The following is a 17,214-nucleotide window of genomic DNA, read 5'->3' on the forward strand; positions in this document are numbered from 1 at the left end:
CCTAATGAGAAAGCCTGGATGAATGGAGAGGTGAGAGCTCTATGTAGAGCCAAAAAAGCTGCCTTTAAGTCAGGTGACAAAGAAGCCTACAACACCGCCAGAGCAAAACTGAAAGCTGGCATCAAGGAGGCAAAGCGAAGGCATCAGCAGAGACTGGAGAGAGACCTCAACACCAACAACAGCAAAGACTTGTGGCAGGCAGTCAAAAATGTGACAGGCTACAAAAGCAGGAGCGCTCCCATCATGTGTGAGGCCACGTTACCAGACGAGCTAAACACATTTTATGCTCACTTTGACCTCCTCAACAGGGAATCAGCTGTAAAGTCTACTCCGCCTCCAGAGGACCGGCCACTGTCAGTATCCACAGTGGATGTGAGGAAAGTCCTGCTGAAAGTGAATATGAGTAAAGCTGCTGGGCCTGATAACATCCCTGGCCGTGTACTAAACCAGCTACAACTACAACCAGCTAGTAGATGTCATTACCGACATTTTCAACATATCGCTGTCACAGGAGAGTGTTCCCACCTGCTTCAAGACAGCCACCATCATCCCTGTGCCTAAAAAGTCTGCAGTGTCTGATCTAAATGACTACCGCCCTGTGGCACTCACCCCCATCCTGATGAAGTGCTTTGAGAAATTGGTTCTCCAGCACATAAAGAACAACATCCCTGCCAGTCTGGACCCTCAGCAGTTTGCATTCAGAACCAACAGATCCACACAGGATGCCATCTCCATTGCTCTCCACTCAGTCTTCACTCACCTGGAGAAAAGCAGCACCTACATCAGAATGCTGTTTGTTGACTTCAGCTCAGCTTTCAACACAATCTCCCCCATGAAGCTGATTGGAAAACTGAACACTCTGGGCATCAGTACAACTCTCTGCAACTGGATACTGGACTTCCTCACAAACAGACCCCAGTCAGTTCGGATTGGCAGTCTCTCCTCCTCCACTCTTGTGCTCAACACCGGAGCCCCCCAGGGCTGTGTGCTCAGCCCCCTCCTGTTCACGCTGTACACCCACGACCGCAACCCCCGACATGGAGAGAACTCTATTGTGAAGTTTGCGGATGACACCACCATCATCGGCCAGATCTCCAACAATGATGAGTTTTCATATCGGGAGGAAATCAACCATCTTGCAAAATGGTGCACAGACAACAACCTTCTGCTCAACGTCAGCAAAACCAAAGAGCAAAGACACACAACCCTGTCTACATCAATGGAGCTGAGGTGGAACAAGTGAGCAGTTTTAAGTTCCTGGGAACTCCTTAAAACTGCCCAAAACATCATTGGCACCCATCTACCAAGCATCGGTGATATCGGGGAGGTGAGGTGCCTGCGCAGAGCCAAAAGGATCCTAAAAGACAACACCCACCCCAGCCACAGCCTGTTCACCCTGCTGCCGTCAGGCAAAAGATACAGAAGTATCCGCTGCCGTACCACCAGACTACAGAGCAGCTTCTTCCCTCAGGCTGTGAGACTACTAAATGCACCATCTGAACTCCTCCATGTTTAATAATTTTATTTTCTACCCAATCAATTAATCAATCAAGAGGGAACCACACTTTAATTTCATTATTCAACCTGTTGTTTAATGACAAATAAACTTCCTTGTATCCTTGTATCCTTGTATTATCACTATTTCACTAGACTCCAGAGACCATACCATGCTCTACTTACTGTTCATACTCTGCTACTGTGAATACTGTACTACAGATGATATACATATATTTATATTCGCTGCACTGCACTTTCTGTTGTTTTGGGGTTTTTTTGCACTTCTGGTTAGATGCTAAACTGCATTTCGTTGTCTTAGTACTTGTACTTTGTGCAATGACAATAAAGCTGAATCTAATCTAATCTAATCTTTATTGTTCACAGATGTGGAAATTTGCCTTGAGTTAAAAGATATCACAGTACATCACAATACATTTATAAATTATAAAAACACAGCAATTCAGACTGTGCAAAATAATACAAGCTATAGCACATGGCTCACTATATGACTTTATAGGTCAGGTTAGGTGTTATTGTTGAGTAGGGCTATTGCCCTGTTGAAAAACCTATCCCTGAGTCTATTAGTGTGTGATTTGAGTGTTCTGAATCTCCTGCCAGAGGGCAGCAGTTCAAACACTCTCTGACCTGGGTGTGTAGGGTCTCTAAAGATGCTGTGTGCTCTCTTGAGACAACGGGTGTTGTACAGTTCATCCGGGGGTGGGAGTGGGGGTGGGGGTCCTCCTTCTGAGGATCCTCAGGAAGTAGAGGCGCTGCTGTGCCTTCCTCACAACTTCCATCGTGTTGGTGCTCCATTTAAGGTCTGCATCCATTTAAGGTCTGCATCCATGTGCACACCAAGAAACTTAAAGCTGGACACCCTCTCCACAACCTCCCCATCGATGCAGATGGGCTGCAGGTCAGACTTCCTCCACCTGAAGTCGACAATGAGTTCTTTTGTCTTAGAGGTGTTGAGGAACAGATTGTTGTCTGCACACCACCCCACCTGCCTCTGCACCTCATTCCTGTATGCTGACTCATCACCATCAGAGATGAGCCCCATTACGATGGTGTCATCAGCAAACTTAATGACGGCAGTGTCTGGATGCGTGCTGACGCAGTCATACGTGTACAGAGTGTACAAAAGAGTGCTCAGCACACAGCCCTGTGGAGAGCCGGTGTTCAGTCTGAGGGCTGTGGAAATGTGAGAACCCACTCTGACTCTCTGTACATGCTCAGAAAGAAAGTCTCTGATCCAGCTGCAGGTGGTGTTTGGTAGACCAATGTCCATCAGTTTTGTGAGCAGTCTGTCTGGAAGTATGGTATTAAAAGCAGAACTAAAGTCAACAAACAGCAACCAAGCATATCGCCCATGATGCTCCATGTGGGAGATGGTGGTGTGGAGCACTGTGGCGATGGCATCCTCTGTCGATCTGTTGGCCCTGTATGCAAACTGAAGTGGATCGAGTGTGGGTGGGAGGCAGGACATGTGAAAACACTTCATGATAACGGGTGTCAGAGCAACTGGTCGATAGTCATTAAGGCTGCTGATGGTGGTCTTTTTGGGCAGCGGGACGATTGTGGCTGACTTCAGACAAGATGGGATGATGGACTGGGAGAGTGAGGTGTTTAGGATGTTGGTGAAGACCCCAGCCAGCTGGTCTGTTTATGAGTTTAGCAGACTTTTTGCATTGAGTATGAAAGACATTGCGAAAGCAATGTTGTGAATTCTTTAAAGAGGGGATGAACAGGATCAGACACAATATTTTGAGTTTTTTGTTTCACCTACATTTTATATATACATCCCAAATGTCTCTGTCCTTTCCAATAATTTGACTGGTCATGGTCATAATTCTGGATAGTCTAGTGGGATAGTAATGGAGTGGGCACCCCACACCATGTCCACATAAAACAAGTTAAAACACTTTCAAAAATACTTCTGTAAACTGTCTTATAAAATTTCCTTGCTTATACCACGTGAGTCCCAGGTAGAAAACAATGACAAGCATAATAACCAGCTCTTTAGTCTTACTTTTGTTAGTAAATTCAGTGTAGTCACCAGCAGGTTCTCTTCTCACCTCTCTTTCTGCTAGGTCAAACTGATTCTCTCTCAGTTCACCATCCGTCAGGGCAATGATAACACTGGCTGTCCGGTAACCTGACAGGCAGAGCCAAATGAACAAGACATATTAGCTAGTCAAAAACAATTAAATAAATTCATCTAATTATTATTCTGAGTGTGTTTTTGAACTATGCTTTAACATGATTATTTGCACAAAATATTTTGTCTAATGTGAGAGAAATTGCAGTTGCAGTTTTGATATAATGGTTCTATAACCATGAGCTAGTGGAGGAAAGTATGATTAAGTACAAAAAAAAAAAAAAAAAAAAAAAAAATACACTCACCATCTCCAGTCCCATAATATATTTGCTCACTGGCCTAAGGGGAAAAAGTTTTGGCTTCAACAGCAATAAATCTAAATGGACCTCATTAAAAGGCCTAAATGCCATACTGGTGGGTAAGAGGGATCTGTTTCATATTGACTTAACAGATGACTTACTCTTTGGAAGCCTTTGTGCATGTAGGTGTCTCCGCCTGGCTGTACCATGCGGAGCTCTTCAAGCCCAGCCCGAATCTGCTCTCTGATCATAAATACATTGGCATATTTTTAGAATATTACAACAATAGTGGATATAATCTTGATGGCATAGCTCAGGAGAGTAAGACAGAACTCACCAAAGAGCATAACAGTTATGTGATGAAAGCACAATATGGAGGCAATTTGAACTTTTGAATGGAACTCTGTACATCTTACCTGTCTTCAGTTAGTTTCATGAGGATCCTTCCTTCTTTTGAAAATACAATGAAGGACATCCGTAGCTGAGGACTTACACAAAAGAGAAGATAGTTGTGGGTCTAACAGGAATTTATTAATGTTCCATTACTTGACTATTGTACACTGTGCACCTACCTGATAAACTTGTGTGCTAGATGGTCAACAAAGTAATAAATCTCATTCCAGTGATGTTGCACACTGCCCGACCTAAGAAGAAGATTGGAAAGGCAACAATCATCTATGGACAAATCAGTTTTCAGGTCTTGCTCATTGTTGGGAAATGTAACCCTGATAGCATTGACTTTTGGGCCACATGTGGCGTCTAGCTGGTACCTCTGGCTGAGATGTGATATGGCAAAACACATGAGGGCCACATCATAACCATATTGGTTTGGCCATACCTTCAAAAATGGAGGGGATTTCTCCTCTGGGACAGTTCAGTAATTGAAGCACTTGGCCCAGATAATAGATTTAACTTTGGGCCACACGTGATTTGTAACTGGCAAATGTGTTATGGCAAAACACGTGTGGGCCACATCCTAACCACTTCAGTTTGGCCATACACTCTGACACCTGCCCAGGTGGCAGAGTGGAGTCTTTTGCAGCACATGACCAGGACCTAATTTGCCTAATTTTTCACCTGGCTCCTCTCATCTTTCAACTGGCTTGGTAAGTGAATTTTAAACCTTTTAAATTTTGTTGTACTAATGATAATAAATGCCGATTTTATTCTCACGAAGTTATGGTTCCACAAAACCTAGGTCTTTGGAGGAGAAAACTATAAGATGATTAGCCAAACAGAAGTCTGTTCTTCTTTAAAACGTGTGGAGGCGGTGACTAGACACAGGCTTACGGCTGCGTTAGCATCCTCGCTAAGCCTTCTGCTTTTCGGATGAAAATGTTTGATTAAACTTAATGATCTCTAATGTCTGATTTTGCTAAAAGCGGTCGCTAACTTTAAGCGCTACTAACATTGGCTGCTAACACCGCACCTGTGTCTATATGAAACGATATGAAGCATGGTATATAAATTATATCAGCAGCTAACGCAGCTCCCGTGTGATTTATAAATTATATTAGCTGCTTAGCTGCTAACGCCCAGTGTGGTATATAAATTATATTAGCTGCTAACGTTGGGTGCTAACGCAGCTGAGGCGTGTCAGTGGTGATTAGCTGCTAACGTTAGCAAGTAACAAAGCCAGAGATCTATGCGCGGCACCTCTGCCCGTCCACCAACATGAATATATGGTCGAGTGGCCATATTTCACAATTTCTAAGTGCGTCTCTTAGTGCAAACATTTCACTCGCCTTTGCCCTCAAAAATGTGTGTGCGGACCGGGAGACTGGTTTAGCGAGTAACCTAGCTTAAGTGCGGTCTATCAAAAACTACACTAAACTTTTGGTGTTGGTACAGCTGTGGCAGAGGTCTGGCTATGTTATGGTTCAAACACAGCTTTCATATACCTGGGCCAGATATGTATGAGGGATGAAAAATGACAAAACAATAAATAAATGAATAAATAAATAAATACGCATATAAATATATAAATGCATAAATAATTAAATTAATAAATATTTCTACATTTATTTATTTCTGTTTTTATTCATGCATTTATTTATTTATTTGTGTATTTATACATTTATGCATGCATTTATTTATTTATTTTTACATTTATTTATTTATTTATTTATTTCTACATTTATTTATTCATTTGTGTATTTATATATTTATTTTTACATTTATTTATTTATACTTTTATTTATTTCTACATTTATTTATTTATTCCTACATTTATTTCTGTATTTCTACATTTCCACATTTATTTATTTCTGTATTTCTGTGTCGTATGTTAATAAGGTGGGCGGTTCTTACATTAGTCTTAAGCACGATTGGTCAACTGAGCGAATCAGACAGAAGGAAACGATTCATGCATGGATGAACCATGAAACTGGAAGTAGTCGGTGGGTGCATGATTTACCACATCATTCGCCAGTGACCTTAAATCACTGACGATGGCTCTCAAAACGCTTTCCATTGCGTTTTACACAGTAGCTAGTAGGGCATTAATGTAAACATTGACCCGTCGAAAGTCGAAGAAACACACACACACCCACACACACACACCCCCACACACACGGTCGGCGCTCCACTACAACCCCTCCCTCCCTCCGGTTGGAGCCCTGCTAGACCCCCCAAAAATCTCCCGGTGTTGACGGGTCGACGTAACGTCGACAACATTGAAAAGTCGGCGTGGAAAAGTCTGGCGTTGTTAATGCCCTAGTGGCTAGCTAGTCCACTGCTATCCACTACTACTGCCAGTCCAGGCAGTAGCAGTGGATAGGATCACACCCACAAACCAATCGTGCTTAAGACTAATGTAAGAACCGCCCACCTTATTAACATACGACACAGAAATACAGAAATAAATAAATGTGGAAATGTAGAAATACAGAAATAAATGTAGGAATAAATAAATAAATGTAGAAATAAATAAATAAATGTAAAAATAAATATATAAATACACAAATGAATAAATAAATGTAGAAATAAATAAATAAATAAATAAATGTAAAAATAAATAAATAAATGCATGCATAAATGTATAAATACACAAATAAATAAATAAATCCATGAATAAAAACAGAAATAAATAAATAAATAAATGTAGAAACATTTATTAATTTAATTATTTATGCATTTATATATTTATATGCATATTTATTTATTTATTCATTTATTTATTGTTTTGTCATTTTTCGTCCCTCATAGATATGGGCCGTCATTCACTTCCGTAACTGGGCCACATCTTTGCTGTTCATTTGGGCCACATCCAAGCCAAAGGAAATTTGCTATTGGGGAATAAGACAGCTAGGGCAATCCTGCATGTTCTCAGTTCCAAAGCTTCCAAAGTTCATGGATTCCTTCCTACTTCATGGCCCCACCAAATAAACACATTTTTATTTCAGTGTTACTTTAACATTGCATCTCATATACACTCAGTGGCCACTTCATTAGGTCCAGCTGTACATTCTAATGCAGTTCTAATTCAGTGCAACAGCTATGCCATAAACTTTACTTTTTAAGAGAGTTTATAATGTTTAGTTTTTGCTGAAATGGTGGAGAGTGTGTAGATTTATTTATATGTTTGATAGTGAGGTTGTAGTTCTCAGAGGTTTTGTACTGGACTACGTTATATTTAGAGGTGTTTAAATTTTTTTGTCCTCCCCATTTATATACATGAGGAGGGCAGAATATTAGAAAAACCTGTTAATAAAATGCAATCCAGTACAACACCACAACAAATTATGACCTCAATGCCGAACATATAATTGAATGAACACCTCTCTTACTGTGAAAAAAGAAAACCTGAGCATAACAGACATCATAAAGAAAACATTATGGCAGAATAGCTGTATTGTACTATATTACATTTTGCAGGTGTACCTAATAAACTGGCCACTGAGTGTGAATGAAATGCAACAGAGGCAACATTAATGAAGGTTGTTTTAAAAAGCTCTGTCAAACAATATGCAACAATACTGCAACCATATCATTAAAATCACCAAGCAACAGCATGTACAGATGTATATTTATATATATATGCATGTGATGCATGCAGTTATGTATGTCTCTATCTGTGTCTATCATAATGGAATCTCACATTCAGGTTCTCTGAATGTGTTATAATCTATGTGCATTCACTTATGTAGAATTGATTTCTCTGGCAGTTTGAAAACACCATGCCTGATGTCCATTAGAAAATTGTAATGCTGTCAAAACAAAAACAACAATCAAAATGAGCCAAAGACTGAATTGATACCAGTCAAATCAGAGTCATATGTGCAGAACAAACTGAAGTGCATGTAGGAGCTCAACACCAGACCAATTCCAATTTTTTAGCAGGTGCAGACTCAACAACAGAATCAACAAGAGGAACCACATGAAAGCTAAGGGACAGAGGAGCAATTAAGGAGTGTTGGGAGTTATGCATATATGCATAACCTCTAAAGCCTCTTCTTGCTCTGCACTGCCTCTCCTCTTCTCTCTCTGTTATGTTTCCATTTATGCTGTGATATGAGTCCTAGTGCAGAGAGACAGCCAAAAACTCAGGATCTTGGGAACATCTGGCTCTAATGGAGAAAGGGTTCTACAGTGACAAGCAGAGAGTTGAAGTTGGGACTAGATGTGGTTTACGTCTGTCAGTTTATCATGGCTTGAATTTGACACAAGCAATCCCCACAGTATACTATATCAGTGCAAGTGAATGTGTGCACACACTGCAAATTGTGTAAACACAATTTATGCTAATTAATTCATTAATTAGCAGAATTACATAATTAAGTAAGTAATTAAGTATGTTGCAAAAATAGCTATCATAACTAGTATTTTTTTTTTCACAAATATATTCTCAGCTCTTCTAAAGAGTTGAGAATAAAGGATATAAAAGCCAAATAAAAGAACCTGCACAGCATCACAGCATCAGAAAATCAGTATTATCTGCCCTAAGGTACATCAACACACTGACACATGACTTTTGAGCAAACCATCAAAACAAAGCAAATAAGTCTCATCCTATGTCAAATGCGTCACACCTGATCAAGAACTTCATGATAGATTCATGAATATGGAAATTCAATGTGTTCAATTCTTCCTGCAGTTAGAATGTACATGCACCAGTGTTTATTAAATAAAATGATATGTTATTGCAAAGTTTGTGGTTTACTCTTTACTTTTCAAAAAATGTATATCGAAGGAATTCTTCCTGTCTGCCTGGTGTTTGATCAGTGATTAAAAGATGTTTCTCTAATGACTGTTTTGTTTTTATCACAATCTTCATATTTCAACTTTTTGCTCATTATTCTTTCCTGGAGATCAACTCAATTGATGATTGCACCTGTGTCTTATTTTAGAAACAAGCTTACGAGAGGCATGCAAACATCAAACAGCATCACTGCACTGTGATCAAATAAGAGTAGAAAACTCACTTGTCCAAAACAAAGTAGAGGTCAAATCCTCCGTAGCAGGAGGACCGTGCCTCCTGGATCTGTCCTGCAGTGCCTGCTACCAAGATGACCACCAGCATGCCCACTTCCACACCGAGTAGGGCCTGCCTGCACCAGCACTGGAACATCACTTCAACTTTAAGACAAGGTGATTAGTCAGTCCAAGGAAAGGCAAACATTTAGAGCACTTTCAAGTTGGATTTTCCTTCTCTCTCTCTCTCTCTCTCACAGCACTTTGATGCAGCCAGTCATGCTCTTAAGGCAGATCTCCTAGGCATGATATGTTCCTTCTTCTGGATCAGTGTGCCATCTCCAAAGAGCAGATGTGTGCTGGAAAAGGAGGAGTTGGGATTGAGTGATCTGCTCCCTCTCCCTCCTCAGTCTTTTTAGCATACAGTTTCATGGGTTCTCAGGCCTAAACAAAATACAAGTAGTGAGCCTGTGATGAACTCCTTTTAAGTTCTCTCATCTGTTTCTGTGAATGACATTCTCTAATGTTGTTATGTTTGTTCTTGCAAATTCTTTTCTTTTATTTTTTTTTTACTCTCATGCAGTTTTGTTCTATTCTACATCCTATGCATCAGTGCCACTCAGTGGTAAACAAAGGTACTATGCAACTCGCTGAGGTGACCAAGGAGTCACTTCAGATTCAGAATCTCTTTTTCAAGCAAGTCCTGGCCAAAACAGCAGCAAACAAAGAGTAGTACAATGCACTAAAGGGCTTCAAATAACATTGCAAATGATATATAATGCAAATAATGTTAAAACATACACAAATTCTACACTTCCAGTGGCGCTGCTCTGCTGGCGACCCGGACTCTGATGCTGCTGCTGCCTGACTCTTTCATTTGTTCGTTTCATTAATGTTCTTACTCTTTTTTTATTGTGGTTTTTATTGACGGTGTGAGTGTGTATGTGGGTTCACCATGGCGTTATTTGCACTAAGGACTACTACTGGCACTGATTGTTTTGGAGCTCCTGAGGACGTGCCAAACTTTTCCACATGCGAGGGGTGGGCTGCCACTCATCTACTCCAGAGATACACTGCTGTCTCTCCGCTACATGGGAACAACATCACCACCTGCGGATTTATTCAACCTGCCAGAGGTATTTAAAATCCCGCCATCTCAGAGAAAACTACGGAGGAGAGGCCAACGTGCGTGGATCCGACAGCGACTCCGCAGGAGAGGCAGTAGACCTCCGCTGCCCGGCATGATCCTCAGCAATGTTCGCTCTCTTAGTAGCAAAAAGGATGAGCTCCACACCAACATGAGGGTATGTTTTGAATACTGCGAGGCGGGCTTGCTGGTGTTTACTGAGACTTGGCTCCACGAAGACATTCCCAACTCCTTGATCGAGCTGGAGGGTTTCTCACTTGTCCATGCAGACAGGAATGGAAACCCGGGGAAGAGTCGAGGGGGAGGTATCGGTGTGTTTGTGAGTGACAGCTGGTGCAGGAACTATTCTGTGAGAGAGACTGTGTGCAGCCCTGATATCGAACTGATATGCATTTCTCTAAGACCCTTTTACCTCTCGAGGGAGTTTGGTAATATTGTCATCTGCTCAGTGTATGTGCCCCCCAGTGGTAATGCGGCCCGAGTTGCAGCTTGTATTGCTGACTGTGTTTTTATTCTGGGAGATGTTAACCACTGTAAACTGGAACTGTCCCTTCCCGGATTTGAACAGTATGTCAAGTGTGGCACTTGAGAGAGCAGAGTTCTGGACAAATGCTATGGGAATATAAAAAATGCATGTAGTGCCAGGCCCAAGCCTCCTCTGTCAAACTCAGACACAGTCCATCTGATACCCATCTATAAGACTGTTTTGAAACGCTTTCCATTGCGTTTTACACAGTAGCTAGTAGGGCATTAATGTAAACATCGACCCGTCGAAAGTCGAAGAAACACACACACAGCCACACACACCCCCACACACACGGTCGGCGCTCCACTACAGCCTCCTCACCCTCCCGGTCGCCCGGTCGGCGCTCCACTACAACCCCTCCCTCCCTCCGGTTGGAGCCCCGCTAGCCCCCCAAAAAATCTCCCAGTGTTGACGGGTCGACGTAACATCGACAACATTGAAAAGTCGGCGTGGAAAAGTCTGGCGTTGTTAATGCCCTAGTAGCTAGCTAGTCCACTGCTATCCACTACTACTGCCAGTCCAGGCAGTAGCAGTGGATAGGATCACACCCACAAACCAATCGTGCTTAAGACTAATGTAAGAACCGCCCACCTTATTAACATACGACACAGAAATACAGAAATAAATAAATGTGGAAATGTAGAAATACAGAAATAAATGTAGGAATAAATAAATAAATGTAGAAATAAATAAATAAATGTAGAAATAAAAGAAAGAATAAATAAATAAATGTAAAAATAAATATATAAATACACAAATGAATAAATAAATGTAGAAATAAATAATAAATAAATGTAAAAATAAATAAATAAATGCATGCATAAATGTATAAATACACAAATAAATAAATAAATGCATGAATAAAAACAGAAATAAATAAATAAATGTAGAAATATTTATTAATTTAATTATTTATGCATTTATATATTTATATGCGTATTTATTTATTTATTCATTTATTTATTGTTTTGTCATTTTTCGTCCCTCATAGTTCTGAGCCGTGGCCCTAGAGATGAAAAATACACAAAGAGCCAGTCCTCGTCACCGCCAGTATCGCTGGTTTTGGGTCCGACCTGGGCAGACTGCTGTCTGGTTTGGCTTCTGATTGGCTTGCATGGCTTTCTCCTTCTTCCTACCCCTCCGCCCATAGGCTTGGGGTTGTTATGATGGCGCTCGACAGCGTATTTATGCGGGTTGATGTAAACGAAAACTTTTTTGAAAACGATGCCGTGTGCACGGTGTTATTTTGGAAAACAGAGGGAGGGAAATATTCGTTTCTCAAAATACCCGACTACGTGTAAACGTAGCCTGAGAGTGCAGACATACTGAAAAAAGGAATAGGCATGAAAAAGTATTCCTTGAACAACAGTGAGCGCATGTGTGAGGCTCAGTGTTTCCCGATTCTGGCTTCTGGCTTTGGCGGGGCGAATGCGCGCGCGCGGTTCGTGCACAGAAAATTTTCGGGCGCATGCAAAGCAAAGCTCAGGCTGTCCTGCTGTGCGTTTAAAAAACGCCGATATTTCGGCCGGAACCGACGTGACGGAAATTATTTCACTTACGGGGGTACAAAGTCTGATCCTCCTCTATGTCCTCCTGTGTCTCTGTCTGTGTGCTTGTGCATGGTTGCACAGGTGTGTGACGCTGTGTGATTCGAACGGAGCCCCGCCCTGCCTTCTCACAAGACAGCAGAGGGCTGTAGCCTACTATGAAGGACAGGGACGGTTTTTGCTATGGGCAATGTGGGCAACCGCCCAGGGCGCAATCTACTTGGGCCCCCAAGTAGACAAGAGTACCTTGCTGCAGACAAGATGGCGGACATGGGCGCCGCCCATAGGCGCCGCCATACATCCAATCCATACCGGAAGTTTCTTCTTCGTGTAATTTATGGTCCATACGATGCCGGAAGTCTCAAGCGGAAGTCTCAGGCGGAAGTTAGTTAATCGCTACTCCGACCAAAATTAAAAATAAAAGCATAAAAAACACGAACTTTTACAAATAATTCTACGGATTTTTTGGCAGTTACATGTTTATCGTTAGGGTTATTGTTGTTGTTGTTGTTGTTTTTACTCTTTTATCTAGGAGGGTAAACAAATCCATTAAAGGAAAGAGTGTTCGGGCGGTTTTGTTAGACATGTAATATACAGAATAATTTGAGATTATTTATCCATCCACTGATGTGGGGAATTGACTAGTTATTTTGACTCCGCAAGTTTATAGGCTACTGTAAAACTCAGAAGTTAGTAAGCCTACACTAATCATTAAGTTTTAATGTCAATGTGTCATGAATATAACTTTAATAACAACGTTATAAATACAAATGTGAATATTATGTTTGTGTGGTGGTGGTGGTAGGGGGCTCCACCCTCACACACACACACACACACACACACACACACACACACACACACACACACACACACTCTCAGTAGGACTGAATAATAGCTAATATTGAATAGACTGAATTCTCATATTAAATAAACTGAGGATTAATAAAATGAAGACTGAAACTGAAGACTTTCAGATTAGGCAGCAGTTGCAACATGCACAGTCACAACAAATGTCATACTTACTTTGACATTAATATTAATTTTAATAAAAAAAAAAAAAAAAAGCCACTGTAAATCATTGGTGGTACTACCCAGACATTATTCATTGATCATATGATCCTTCCTTTATCTCCTGGATCACAGATTACCTGACAGGAAGGCCAGTTCTGAACCGTGCCATCAGAGTAGCAAAGCGCGCCCACAGTCAGAAGATCCAGGGCTTCTTCCAGGACCCCAACAACACCAGACAACTGTGGCAGGGCATCCAGACTGTCACCGACTACAAAGCCACACCCACACCCTGCCAGGATGACATCAGCTTCCTCAATGAGCTCAATAACTTCTTCGGAAGGTTTGAAGCTCTAAATAAAAATCCTGCGAGGAAAGCTACCCCCCACCCCGATGAACAGCCACTCAGGCTTGAAATCACTGCAGTGCGGAGAGCCCTGAGGAAGGTCAATGCACGGAAAGCTGCAGGCCCTGACAACATTCCAGGACGGCTGATCAAGGAATGTGCAGACCAGCTGGCCCATGTGCTCACAGACATTTTCAACATGTCACTGAACCAGGCTGTTGTCCCCCCGTGTTTCAAGTCGGCCACAATAATTCCAGTGCCCAAGAAACCAGCCATCACATGCCTTAACGACTTTCGCCCCGTTGCACTTACATCCACCATCATGAAGTGCTTCGAGAGGGTGGTTAAGGACAACATCATCTCCATACTCCCCCCATCATTCGACCCGTTCCAGTTTGCATATCAGCCAAACCGCTCCACGGAGGATGCCATCTCCACTGCTCTCCACCTGAGCCTGGAGCACCTGGAAGGAAAGAACACCCACGTACGGATGCTGTTCCTGGACTTCAGCTCAGCATTCAATACGATCATCCCCCAGGACCTGATATGCAAACTGGAGCCCCTGGGCCTCAAAACCTCCCTGTGTAACTGGCTGCTGGACTTCCTCACCGACAGAACCCAGTCTGTCCGTGTGGGGAACAACACCTCCAGTGTCATCTCCCTGAACACCGGCTCCCCCCAGGGATGTGTTCTGAGCCCCCTGTTGTTCACCCTGATGACCCACGACTGTCGCCCCAGGTACAGCAGCAACCACATCCTGAAGTACGCGGACGACACAACAGTTGTGGGCCTCATTCAGGACGACAACGAACTGGCTTACAGGGAGGAAGTGCAACATCTTGTGGACTGGTGTAAGGTGAACAACCTGGTCCTGAATGTCGATAAAACTAAGGAGATCATCGTGGACTTCAGGAGATCCAGACCCAGCCACACACCCCTCCTCATCAACGACACAGCCGTGGAAGTCGTGAGCACTACCAAGTACCTGGGGGTGCACATCACCGACAACCTCGGCTGGTCACTCCACACCTCCTCCCTGGCGAAGAAGGCACAGCAGCGCCTGCACTTCCTACGGCGGATGAGAAGAGCCTCCCTCCCCCCTCCCATCCTAACCACCTTCTACAGAGGGACCATCGAGAGCCTGCTGACCAGCTGCATCTCCGTCTGGTCTGGGAGCTGTAGGGCCTCAGACTGGAAGTCTCTGCAGAGAGTGGTGAGGACGGCGGAGAAGATCATCGGGACCTCGCTCCCCCCCATCCAGGACGTAGCAGACAGCCGCTGCCTATCCAGAGCCCACCGGATCATTTCTGACCCCACCCACCCCCAGCATGGACTGTTCTCCCGACTGGCGTCTGGCAGAAGGTTCCGCAGCATCCGCTGCAGAACAGCCAGACTCAGAAACAGTTACTTCCCCCTGGCCATCAGACTGCTCAATGCCAAATAACTTGTCATATGGACAATACATTTCTGTGCAATATATCTTTATGGAGGTATGGTTTCTTCAGGCCCAGGGTGTGTAGCCCAGTCCGGGAAACACCCCTGGGATGAGGAGAATTAATTACCTCCTATTTGTGCAATAACCCCCCCCCCACCCCCACCCCCCCTCCGCCGCCCGCCCGCCCAGCAGCTACGTATGGACAATACATTTCTGTGCAATATCCCTTTATGGAGGTATGGTTTCTTCAGGCCCAGGGTGTGTAGCCCAGTCCGGGAAACACCCCTGGGATGAGGAGAATTAAATTACCTCCTATTTGTGCAATAACCCCCCCCCCTCACCCCCACCCCCCCTCCGCCGCCCGCCCGCCCAGCAGCTACGTATGGACAATACATTTCTGTGCAATATCCCTTTATGGAGGTATGGTTTCTTCAGGCCCAGGGTGTGTAGCCCAGTCCGGGAAACACCCCTGGGATGAGGAGAATTAATTACCTCCTATTTGTGCAATAACCCCCCCCCGCCCGCCCAGCAGCTACGTATGGACAATACATTTCTGTGCAATCTTCCACTGTTAACACTGTTTAGTCAGTTGTTTTCTTTTTCTGTTGTTTACATTCTGTTCTTATTGCACTCATTATTATTTACACTGGTTATTCAGTTGTTTACGCTGCTCAGTCCGTTGTTTACATTCTGTTTTTATCTAGTTATTCTCAATTGCACTCATTATTATTTATACTGGTTATTCAGTTGTTTACACTGTTTAGTCTGTTGTTGTACATTCTGTTTTATCTAGCTATTCTAAATTGCACTCATTACTATTTAGCTCCTGTTTTTTAGCACTAGTTATATAGACCATATCATACCAGTTATATAGACTATATTTATGTATAATATTTATATTTATATATACCTAAACGGTCCCACAATTCCATCTCTGCTGTAATCCGGAAGCCAAGCAACGACATTTCGTTGCCAAAATCTCACTGCTGTGTTTTTTTGTGCAATGACAATAAAAGAAGTCTAAGTCTAAGTCTAAGTCTAAGTTTGTCAGGTTGGGGATCTGTGCTGTCTGAGCCACCTCTTTTTCTTAAGGAAGCTCAGATCTCTTGACGTGTGCCAGGGGCGTCACTAGGTTTTAAGGACAGGGGGGGCTTAGCCCCAGGAGATGCACAGGATGTGAGTGAACGCGCGCAAGCACAAAATTTCACAGACAGAAAACAAAGACTGAGAAATTGCTTTTCAACATTTTTGGACAGATTTAACAAAGATACTGTACAGTGTAAAAGTCTTAGGCCACCAAGAGATTGTTTTTTTTTTTTTTTTTTACTTCAGTCTATTCTTTAAATTTGGCTAATTTGGCTCATATATATGTCTCTTGGCTCTCTCCACTTTCTAATCTTGACTCTTAAATAAAAGCTAAAGTTAAATAAGTCATAAAAGGTGCACCTTGACTGAAATGTTTCATATTCATGAGAAATTTTTGAAAAACAACCCCTTAAATAGTGGCTTCAGGGGACTTTTAAGAGACTTATAATATCAAAAGTTAGACTTAAAACATAATGCATTCAAGTCACTGTATAATCAATTAAGGGTGTATGCTTAATTAGGGTCAATAGGCCTAGTATGCGGCTCACTGGAATTGAAAGCACTCATGTAGTTCTATCAAAGTCCTTTTAGGCCAAGCCTGTTCACTTAATGGCCATATTGGTAACGCCTTTTAGGCATCTATTTCAGATCAGTAAGTGCAGGTGCCTATCAGCATGAATGGAGAATGAGCCCAAACTGCACAGAGGAAGGCCATGGCAACAAAGTATACCACACAAATCCTTGTTTAAATCTGAATCTGAATCAGTTGGTGTATGTATCTCCCCATAAAGTTAGAACAAGGCTGAAAAATGC

At 42.6% G+C, this 17,214-nt stretch overlaps 1 protein-coding gene across 6 annotated transcripts in view; it reads right to left on the reverse strand.

The window, feature by feature from the left end:
* Positions 1 to 12,625, reverse strand: part of antxr1b (ANTXR cell adhesion molecule 1b) — a 51,244-nt gene extending 38,619 nt beyond the window's left edge. For 2 of the 6 annotated variants that reach the window (XM_030066077.1, XM_030066073.1), the window contains exons 1-7: positions 12,539 to 12,585; positions 9,318 to 9,665; positions 4,467 to 4,538; positions 4,311 to 4,382; positions 4,056 to 4,137; positions 3,901 to 3,934; positions 3,573 to 3,652 (exon numbers count right to left, since the gene is read on the reverse strand). In XM_030066077.1, coding sequence (XP_029921937.1) covers positions 3,573 to 3,652; positions 3,901 to 3,934; positions 4,056 to 4,137; positions 4,311 to 4,382; positions 4,467 to 4,538; positions 9,318 to 9,463 — 486 coding nt within the window. In that variant the 5' untranslated portion in view covers positions 9,464 to 9,665; positions 12,539 to 12,585. Of the gene's footprint in view, positions 1 to 3,572; positions 3,653 to 3,900; positions 3,935 to 4,055; positions 4,138 to 4,310; positions 4,383 to 4,466; positions 4,539 to 9,317; positions 9,666 to 12,538 lie in introns of all 6 variants that reach the window. The other 4 variants (XM_030066075.1, XM_030066074.1, XM_030066076.1 and 1 more) reach the window with 4 other exon arrangements.
* Positions 12,626 to 17,214: the final 4,589 nt, after the last annotated feature.

This window comes from Myripristis murdjan, chromosome 12 (genome assembly GCF_902150065.1).
Source record: "Myripristis murdjan chromosome 12, fMyrMur1.1, whole genome shotgun sequence".
Lineage (NCBI taxonomy): Eukaryota > Metazoa > Chordata > Actinopteri > Holocentriformes > Holocentridae > Myripristis > Myripristis murdjan.